Source organism: Triticum aestivum, chromosome 1A, assembly GCF_018294505.1.
Source record: "Triticum aestivum cultivar Chinese Spring chromosome 1A, IWGSC CS RefSeq v2.1, whole genome shotgun sequence".
In the NCBI taxonomy this organism is placed as follows: Eukaryota; Viridiplantae; Streptophyta; class Magnoliopsida; order Poales; family Poaceae; genus Triticum; species Triticum aestivum.
This window is the reverse complement of record NC_057794.1, coordinates 533,917,336-533,927,614: the sequence shown is the minus strand read 5'-3', so window position 1 is coordinate 533,927,614 and position 10,279 is coordinate 533,917,336. Positions and strand designations below refer to the sequence as shown.

The 10,279-nt window shown below is 43.3% G+C and overlaps 2 protein-coding genes across 2 annotated transcripts; both read right to left on the bottom strand.

The window, feature by feature from the left end:
• Nucleotides 1–169: 169 nt before the first annotated feature.
• LOC123063668 (ATP-dependent 6-phosphofructokinase 6) lies at nucleotides 170–4,959 on the bottom strand (the record flags this gene model as incomplete). Its single annotated transcript, XM_044487554.1, is given in 14 exon segments — nucleotides 170–592; nucleotides 865–1,016; nucleotides 1,123–1,168; nucleotides 1,322–1,546; nucleotides 1,745–1,785; nucleotides 2,067–2,196; nucleotides 2,318–2,386; nucleotides 2,578–2,631; nucleotides 2,716–2,874; nucleotides 3,431–3,568; nucleotides 3,655–3,717; nucleotides 3,802–3,841; nucleotides 3,954–4,000; nucleotides 4,634–4,959. Coding segments are annotated over 14 exon segments (1,710 nt in total). The 3' UTR covers nucleotides 170–370.
• Nucleotides 4,960–5,810: 851 nt separating this feature from the next.
• LOC123063670 (mitochondrial-processing peptidase subunit alpha) lies at nucleotides 5,811–10,022 on the bottom strand. Its single transcript, XM_044487559.1, has 12 exons — nucleotides 9,771–10,022; nucleotides 9,397–9,693; nucleotides 9,149–9,316; nucleotides 8,902–9,069; nucleotides 8,733–8,813; nucleotides 8,514–8,580; nucleotides 8,314–8,411; nucleotides 7,253–7,325; nucleotides 7,084–7,154; nucleotides 6,948–6,997; nucleotides 6,252–6,364; nucleotides 5,811–6,171 (listed from the first exon to the last, which is right to left on the bottom strand). The coding sequence occupies exons 2-12, from the start codon at nucleotides 9,601–9,603 to the stop codon at nucleotides 6,119–6,121; spliced, it is 1,149 nt and encodes a 382-aa protein (XP_044343494.1). The 5' UTR covers nucleotides 9,604–9,693; nucleotides 9,771–10,022; the 3' UTR covers nucleotides 5,811–6,118.
• Nucleotides 10,023–10,279: the final 257 nt, after the last annotated feature.

The following is a 10,279-nucleotide window of genomic DNA, read 5'->3' as shown; positions in this document are numbered from 1 at the left end:
TAGAATCCCTAAAAAAACACTTATATTTAGGAACGGAGAGAGTAGATCCTAAAAGTGGCAAATGGTTCATTACAGGTTGTACAGACGAGAGAATAAAATGCAAGCATATATACCCCCATCCCCCTCCAGCAGAAGGCCGCTGCAGATTTCACAGGAAATGCGAAGCAAATTGGCAGGGCAAGAAAAGAACATTATCAGCAGTAGCAGCACAATAATACTGCTTATTTCACAGAACACCTGAACAGTATCCATACGTGCACTACTCGTACAAGGGTTATCGTAAGGAAGCAAAACTCCGTGGCGTGGCGTGGCACATGTTCCTCAGCAGGATAGCAGTAGCTACTGTACACGGTTACAGACCAGCGCATCGCTATATCTCGCCGTTCGACGAAGTTGCTGCAGATTGGTCAAAGGCTCTTGCCACATTGTGGTTGGCGACGGATGGCAGTGGCGGCTTGTTGGCCAGCCTATCGGCCTCCCTGGCCTCGTCGATGTCCTTCTGGCTCAAGAAGCTAGGCTGGTTGGTCGACGACAGCAGCCTCGCCCACATCCGGTCAGTGATCTTCACCTTGTTCCGTGTGGACGTCACCCTCTGTAACCAAAAAGATATTTTTGTTCATGTTATGTTAAAATCATGTTTAACATGAGAGCAGATGAAATGGTAGAGCGCTTATAAATGGTTTAAATTATGTTTGCTAAAATGTCTTTGCCATGTCCTTCAGGTGGCAAATGTCAGATCTTGCAGGAACTGAGAAAAATGGGAACATAGGGTGCAACTGAGCTACCCATTAGAAGCTACATATGCATATTCAGTAAGCACATTTTTTCCTACCATAATGCACAAGATAACTTCAAGGTACTCACATAGAAAGGTATATAGGCATGTCTGCCATTGACCATCCCAACAGTGAAGCTGTATCCCGCCATTGCGCCATGGATGGCACTATGAGCCAGCAGTGTGCAGTAGACATTGTCTGCTGCATTACTCGGGATAGCTCGGATCATGTAGGTAGGATCTGCAGAATGTAGATAAGACTATTGTTAGCCTAGTGCTACACAGATCAACAAGTTGTTTTAGAACATTGTCCTCTATGAAGTAGACACAATTAGTCAATATGTTACCAATGTATTTAATCGTCATCTCCATCTTTTTGCTCTTGAAGTGGTCCTACAGTGCATTAATGAAATGAGTAAGTAAACTGAGTACTCCCTAAAATATTCATGCAACAGATAAGGCAACACAATTTCTAGTAAATACCAATAATAATTATGTCATGGAGAATGGAATCAACTCCAGTGGCAAGAAAATGTTGGTATGTACCTTAATCTTGTGAGTCAGCCAGAGACCAATATCAAGAAGCAGCTTATTTCCAGATGCATCTAGCTGATCTGAAGCGGGTATGCTTTTGGCAATAATATCCTGGCCTGCTCCCTCAGCAACAACAATAACCATGTGCTTGTTTTCTTTCAGCCTCCTCTCTACATATTGAAGCAACCCCCCTTCCCCATCCATATAAAACGGAGACTCTGGAATCAAGCAGCAATCCTGCGGAAATCGGAGATCCAAAGAAAAAATAAGTAACTCTTACATTGAGGTTAAATAATGAACATAAAGCAAGAATTCTAATACTAATGTTTGAGAAATGGGTAGGAATTAAGTCAATCATGCATGAATAAGAAGGAATGAACTAAAACAGAATATAGAATGCAACATCCTGGACAGTTATAGAAGGCATCAACTTACCACATCCCGGCTTGCAAGAGTAGCATACATCGCAATGAACCCTGCATTAGAGGAAAAGGAATTTAATGATAAGAAAATGTAAAGAGTTAGCAAAGTTGTTGTGGCTGAAATAAAGAAAAATCTAGCACCTTTTTTTCTGTATGCAGACTGTAAATACAATTAATAAGATGTTGAATAGTTTAACTAACACTATATATGAACAAGCTTATCAAATAATTTTCCTTCTATTTGTATAAATCTGACATTTGCTTTCAGAAAATGTATAAGAAAATAGCACGCACAAGATGGCAAGTGACTATGAAGAATATGTCAGAAAACTAACCACTATAACGGCCCATCAGTTTTACCAAGCCTATTCCATTCTCAGCACTGCAAGCTTCCACATGAGCTGAATTAATGGCACGTTGAGCCTCTTCGACGGCCGAATCAAAACCAAAGGACTTGTCGATAATCTAATAATCAAAAGACACAAGCAATCAGTAATGAGTCATCTTCCTATTTGTGGGCATATTAACTGATTTTAAGAAAACAGTTCTGTACAAGAAAATAAAGTAATTTGTAAACAATAATTACCGCTATGTCATTGTCTATTGTCTTGGGAACCCCTGCCACGGCAACTTTTAGGCCACGCTTCCGGATTTCCTGATTGTATTAGTAAGGAATAAAGTATTACTATTATTTTCTTCAAATGCAGAAGGAATAAGCATTGCAGAGTATCTTAGAGAAATGAACTTTTTAGGTATTAATATCTCTGTCACTAATGCATTCATGTACACTTACAATGAAAACGTGGCCTATATGACTCAACATTTGTAGCATTATAAATTAATTACCTTATAGATCTCATATGCTCCCTTCTGAGTTCCATCTCCTCCAATGATATACACCTAAACAACATATCCGAGAGTATGAGTTCATGTCCAGTCAAAATGGCTATGTCACAGTGGTGCAATTTGAACAGTAATATTTACCTGATTAATTCCCCGATCCTGAATGTTGTCAACAATCTTTTTTGTATCATGACCACCTCGTGATGTTCCAAGGACTGTACCACCCCGTTTGTGGATGTCATTGACTGTCTTTGGTGTAATAGCAACATAATTGCTAGAATAGAAGCCCTTGTATCCATTCTATAATTGGGTAATAAGATTTTAAGAGACCACAGGTACTGAGTCATAACCAAAACTAAACATATGCAATACACATAACATGCCAAACTGCTCTAACATGATTATATAATTTTCACACCTACATTACACTGAAAAAAATCTGAAGAGAACATTTCACAAAAATAAAATAAAAATCACAGCAGGTCATTCATCTTATAGTTATGTCGGTATTATATAACAGATTCCAGTCAAGAAGTAGATGCATTGCAATCTGAAATGTTTGATAAGGTGTGACCATGATATAGAGATCTTACAGTACCTGGTGAGTTCTTCTAACAAAAGACAAATTTAGATAGACATGTACAAAAATGCGAGAGTAACATTTACAAGCATCTGTGGGAGGGACAAGTCCTATGGTTTTGTTGACATTGTAAGTTTAGAACAGGGCACAGACTTGTACTCCATAGATTGTTTGTATATTTTGGTCATTAGATTGTTTTGTCTCTTTTGACTGAAGGAACAGACAAAGATACAAGTATGTACATGGCCATTTAGAATAGGGCAGTATGGCACAAACCTGTATTCCAAAGATGTTGTTGACATTGTACATGTGCGCCAAGCCACACACCAGCTCCCTGATAACAGTGTTGAGCCCAGGGCAAAGGCCTCCACAACTTACAATGCATGCTTTCACTTCGTCTGACTCAAAATTAACCTAACAAGATTGAAGTACAAAATATTTCTGTCAGACAAGACGCCAGTGATGCAGTCAATAATCAAACGAGGTGCAAGTGACCGTACCCTCTGACGGGGTCCAGCGCGACGGAAGTGAACCCCCCGGCGGCTATTCTTTTGAACAACAACCTGTAATAGCAAATACAGCTACTTGTAAATCCACAATCGACCGTGCAACATCAGATTGAAAACATTGAGCGACACTCTACATACCTTTTGTGGTACGGTGTCATCTTCATTGACAAAATATTGCCTGATACCGATAAGAAGAGAAGTTCCAGTGTCACATATACAGCATACTCACTCAGAGACTTACCAAAGAGCGGAAGATGAAAGAAACAATATGTACGCAGGACAAGCCTTACTTGACGGTTGAATATGCTGGGTGGTCTTGTAATGGGTTCGGGTAAGTCTGCAAAAGCAATAAAACAGCAAACCATAAGCTCAATTCTCATGGTTTCACCTTTCAAACAAATTAAATTCACTGCGGTTGGGCACATATAGAAAGACCAACTTCTACAAATTCTCATAAATTGGCTCACGAATTTAACTGAACATGGCAGGGAGAAGCAGACAGACAATAGATACTAACAGATTACTACTTCTCCGGTATCGATGTTACCCGTTCTACCCAATCAAATCTCCCACTCCCAAAAGCAGAGCCAACGACAGTAACTTATGGCATCCACAGAATAGCCACAGCTTTGCTAGTATTCATCGGAGTTGCCCTCTATCTGTGGATCGTGACCGACAAATCAGCCACACTGCACGCTCTCAGGTCGAGTTTGATTTCGACAGTAGTGTCCAAAAACGGATCTGCATAGCGGAGATCCGAAATCGAGCAACCCACGCAAACATCGGGGCCAGGCTTGCCCCCAAAAAACGGGCAATCCCCGGCCCCGGACAATTTCGCTGCTCACGCACGCCCCACTGACAGTCAAATAGCTAAAGCTGCACCGCACAAAACCCATCACGAACCGAAACGAGCGGCCGAGCAAGGAGGGGCAGGGGAGGGGAGGGGAGGGGAGAAGGGGCAGGGACTCACGGGGACGTCGGGGATGTAGTCGGCGAGGTGGGGCACGTCGTCGAGGACGTATCCGAAGTCGCCCTCGGAGATCTTGACGTATGCGGCGTCGGTGAGGCTGGCGTGGGAGGCGTTACGGAGCGCGCGGAGGTTGGGGTAGGAGTCGCGGGAGATCCGCACGCACATGGCGGAGAAGGGCAGCGCCGCCTTAGCGTTGCCCCCGCCCTGCTGCTGCTGCTCCCCGTCGCCCCCGCTGCCGCTGCCGCCGCCGTCGTTCTCCTCGTCCTCCCTCCGCTGCTGCTCGTCGTCGTCGCCGTCCGGCGGCAGGATGATGTGGGACGCCATGGGCGGCGGAAGAATCGGAATCGGAGCCGGGGGGGTTTTGGCTTTGGTTCGCTGCCGCGCTGTCGCGAGCCGACGGGTTTTAATAAAAAAAAAAATTGAAGACTGACTGGCCGGCCGGACGCTTCTCTCTTTCTTGCTCGGTGGTGCGGGTCGGGTATAGAGGTGGGGGTGGGGCGTCGGTAGTCGGCAGTCGGCAGCGGGGCGGGGAACAATCTCGGGGCGCGTGTGGAAAGCGGAGATGCGATGCGGCGAGCGGTTTGGTCCGGCGGTTTCGGCCTGCGGTGCTGCGTACACGGTTTTATTTTTCCCGGATCAGCAGCACTTGCAGACCCGACTTGTCAATCGGGTGAAGCTAGATCTACTTTCCGAGTCTGTGTGCGGCACGACTGAAAATTTGTTACTCTGCCCCGTGCCGTTATTGGCCGGTTTGAGACCAAGGTCAAGGGGACGCCGCCGTTGCATACGACTGGAACCAAAATCTTCCATCTCCATGGCCCCGGGGGTTTGAGACCGAGGCTCGCCCCCGGACAAACAACACACAAGCACGTACGCGTACAGAAAGCCGTCCACATGGCAGGTAGCGCGAGTCCATTCAATTCAGGGCGTCGCCGTCGCATACCTTGCCTTGCGCCGCAGGAAAGGAACCCGACCGAGCGGATCACAGCCGCAAACGCACACATTCGTCAGCTAGTGGATAACAAACTCTTCTTCAGAGCTCGTCACCGTATTGTCTTCTAAACGCCCAAAGCTGGATTCTCCAGCAAGAAATCTCAAGTGGACTTGAAAACGGTATTACGTTACTCCCTCTGTAAACAAATATAAGACGCTTTAGGTCACCTAAACACCACAAGGATGACAGGAGGGCATTCATATGTCATAAACCCAAAATGAACATATAGATGGATCATACAAGCAGAGTGGTACAGGTCTCTCAACTAAAACACCACCCGACGTCGCCTGATTTAGGGACGACCCTAGTGTAGCTGCACGGTAGAGCACACACCAGATGACAGAAACCTTATGATTATCCATCGCTGTAATAACTAGTCAACAAAAATATAGCATCACTGGTTTTATTCCAGCCGAGGGCCGGTGCAGGGCTAAGGCTTGAAACTTCGGAACGAACTCCACAGGTCTGTCCAGGTGCCGACCGATGAACCATCACTTGGAGAGGAACTTCCGGCTGACGGACTCGTAGCTCGGGACGTGGATAACTGCAACAAGAACATTCAAGTTAGTCAGTGCAGCTCCTTCAACACCACGCGAGCCGCTAACTTGGAAGTATTGAACATACCATCGCCCCATGATGCCAATGTAAGCGGTGAAGAGATTATCTTCTGTGCAACCGTAGAGATGTCGTTCAGGGTGGTCGCCTCAACAGCTCTCACAAAGTACTCAACGGGCTTCCTGTAATTTTGACGATGCACAATGAATGGTCAAAAGACAAACAATGGTTCTGCAGAAATGCTGTAACAAAACCGACACTGCTGCAGGCATCATCACGTCATAAGATCGCTGGATTCCTTCTAATGTTGTGTGCTTTAACTGTTTTAGGCAGCACTGAATGGTCAATGGGACCCACAAAAAAACTATAGCTATACCGACTTGTTTGGCAAGCAAAAGTACTCCTACTTGACATAATAAGAAACTATCTACTAGAACCACGGTGATACAAAAAAAGACAATATAATCTTTCATAGTTCATGACATTGTCATTGGAAACTACAGCAGGCAGAATATAGGAGGCACAGAGGTGACAAAGACATAACTCTAGGCACAGCTTGGTTGAAAGCAAAGAAAAAGATAAGAGGAGAAAAACTCTTAAGGGGGTCTAGATGGACCATTTAAAGTAGTCGGTGACAACAATTTAGTTTTTGTTTACACTGTTCAACAAGACACACATTGCATACATATGATATGGAAGATATGACATTTAATTCGTAATACAGGGATATGTGGAAAATGTATTACGATACTCTTATGCACGTACCTTTGCCCATAAGTCAGAACCTGTCTTCCAATATCTTCAGATGCCACAATCTGTATGAAAGGAAAAGTAGTGCGAAGAGCATTTTAGGGAAGCAAGTCATAAAATTGGGATTTGATCAGGAGAAACAACAGCGTACTCTTGATTCCAAATTCATCAGAACTGCAGCCTTGGTAGCCTCTTTAGCACGATCAAGCTGATCTTGAGTAACTATATGAGGTAAAAGACCGGGGACAAAAAGAATGTAACTTATTATGGTCAATCTAATCTGGAAACAGATGGTCTTGAGATGAAAAACAATAAGGAACCTTTTCCAGGGGTTGCAACTTCAAGGAGTTCCCCTGCTGCCAAATCCACAGCCGTTGATGCAAAATCTGGGCTCTGTTAGAATGATAACATGAGATGTCAAAGCCAAGGGGGGCACATAACAAGAGTACAATAACTGTAGAAGCTTGAGTAGACTGTGTCAGTGACAAAGCTACGCCTAGAGTGATGTCCAAGCGACATCACAGGAAAAAATTAGCAAGCAAAACCCAGCTATAAGTTACTGTATATGTGTACACAAATACTGTATACATGCAACTATTTGAGCTTTTGACATCATTAGGTTCAACTGCTAGCACCGCCACTGGACTATGTTCAGCCTTTAACTCGTATTTCAAGTTCAGGACGGGGAGGATTTAAAATAAAGGACTGGGACGTGGGACCGGGTAACTGACTGAACTAGACAGCATTAACCACCAGCTCACCTAGAAAATCTTAGACCACGAGGCATGGATATAGTTGACTAGTAATTATAATCTAACAAAATACTACATCATTGTTTCCCATAGTGACTTGTTACACCATATAGGACTGGGACCGGGTAACTGACTAGACAGCATTAACCACCAGCTCACCTAGAAAATCTTAGACCACGAGGCATGGATATAGTTGACTAGTAATTATAATCTAACAAAATACTACATCATTATTTCCCATAGTGACTTGTTACACCATATAGGACATATTTTTGTTCTTAAACAGATAAATATATGCCCATCTTCCTAAATTTTCCGTACTCATGTTTAATAATACTTAGTTGTATGAAGCATAGTTCACCTAGCCTGCAAATAAAAATGTACTGATTGGATAAATTTCGTAATTATAGAACACTCAGCTTGTGCCATCAGGTAATACACATGCACAAATAAAACAACTCTTCAGAAAAGGGAAAGAGAGTATCTGAGTTGCATATGAAAATTATATTGAGAACACACAAAAATCTGAAGTGGTACTATCCATTATCAACAAGAACTTCTTCATTGTGTTTATTGCATTAATTTAGAATGATAACCATATTAGAAGTCATGCTCTATGAGAGGCTTACAGTGGCTGCATGAATTCCGAAAAGACCTGAATCATTGTAGATACTGTTGAAAGCAGAGAATGACTCGATCTGGTCATACTTGTTCAAGACACGGAGATCTGTAGGTAGAGGAGTATAGCTCATGTTAGGTCACTTACAGAACTATGCATGTGTATGGGCATGAGACAAGTATGAAAACATTGATTTAAACAGCAGCATACACAATCGAGAATGCACTCCCTTCCCAGGGCCACCAACAGAGAAAGACCCCCCTCCTCCCATGAGCATCTACAAACAGGTTGATTTATCTTATCTTTCAGCAGCAATTATATGAAAAATAGGTTTGCGCATTAGATAATATATAAAGCAAACCCAACAAGCCAAAAAAACAACATAAGTTAGTCCTAAATAATTACACCACTTTAAGATTAGTTACGCACCTGAAGCACAGTCACAATCATTGCAGTTTTCTCTTGGCGCCAGCCACCTGGCACCTCAAAAGCAAGTGCAATGTGCGTATTCTGATCACAGGAAATTCAATCTTAAGCATAAGAAAAGTAACAGTGCATATGCCTCAAGAATAATGCTGCAAATCAGCCAACAACTCACTGGAGAATCTGCTTGGCAACGATAGTCCCCTCCCACATACACCGATTTTGGCTCTTCATGACGTTTCACACCAGGAAGGTCTGAGAGCAGTGGTTCCACAATCGAAACCAACTCATCATGTTCAAGTCCTGATGCTGCAAGAACCATCCTGGGAGCAGTGTAATTTTCCTACATTTATTTAACAAGTAAAATTGTCAAAGGGGGTAATTTCTCACTCAAGCATGGGAAACAAATCGCTGAATCTTACATGAATGAATTCCTCCAGGGTACTAATATCCAATCTCCTTATAGCAGATTCTGTAGCCATCAGAGGTTTCGCCAGTGCCCCAGAATACCCAGCCGAATGAAGTGCCTCCAAAAGCAGACCTTGTGGATTACTAGACACTTCAGATATTTCAGACTTTATCTTCTGGAGCTGTAGAAGAAGGAATACAGACCATGGTAAGTAAAAGGCAGGAAAAATATTTGTAAGTTTTAATCAAAATGACCAAGTACCTGCTCTTTGACCTCCCACTCTAAGAATGCTGGATTCCTCACACTGTCAACGAGAACTTCAACCATCTCTGGTGCATAACTCTTCAGTGCGTCATAGGTATAGCTCATTTGTTCACGAGAAGCAGATGCAGAGACATTTCCTCCGATGGCTTCCACCTCACGAACTAGCCGCAAGTGACTCCGATTTGCTGTGCTCCTGAAGGCCATTCTCTCTAATAGATGCGATGCTCCAGATGAACCAGGTGTTTCATAAATAGAACCACAGTCAATGTACAAACCCACTGATGCAGCCGCGCCCTGAAATAAGTCCTTAGGAAAAATACTGGCATGGACAGAACGAAAATACTGTGACATCAATGAGCATCAAGCAATACCGGTGATGTCTCTGATGCAATCTTGATGCCATTTGGAAGAGTAGTGATTTTTGTCTTGGATTGCTCAACAAAATCTGGTAGGGGTGGAGGAATTGTAATGCCTGGGAGCGGAACATCAAGAGGGGGTAGTTGGCTTGAGCCTCCGCCAAGAAGCCAGCTAAACAGACCACCTGAAGATTGCTTCACTACACTTGTGCTAGCAAACCTACTAGCACCATGATTCTGAAAGTCAGAAAAAAAAGTGTCCTCAAGATGTGGTATATGTCAATAATAATTAATTTAGAGTAAAACAACTCAAATGATGGGCAAACTTAGATGACAAGTACTACAATGAATATGACAACGGCCAAGGCTGAATTTCATCCCGAGTACATTTATAATATTGGGAAGAAAATAACTATTATAGTTAAGTACGGTTCAGACAAAAGGACAATATGATCACAGCTGTAGATCCAGATATTTGATCCTCTACACTCAGAAACAAGAGGGGAGCACCGTTGCCAGTTCCT

Bases quoted from the DNA above. Each gene is read 5' to 3' on its own strand.
- LOC123063670 (XM_044487559.1), bottom strand. From the start codon at position 9,603: ATGGCCTTCAGGAGCACAGCAAATCGGAGTCACTTGCGGCTAGTTCGT. The intron at 8,412-8,513 runs GTATGCTGCTGT...CTCTACCTACAG, and splicing joins GGGAGTGCATTCTCGATTGT to ATCTCCGTGTCTTGAACAAG. The intron at 6,365-6,947 runs GTACGTGCATAA...TCAAAATTACAG, and splicing joins GTTCTGACTTATGGGCAAAG to GAAGCCCGTTGAGTACTTTG.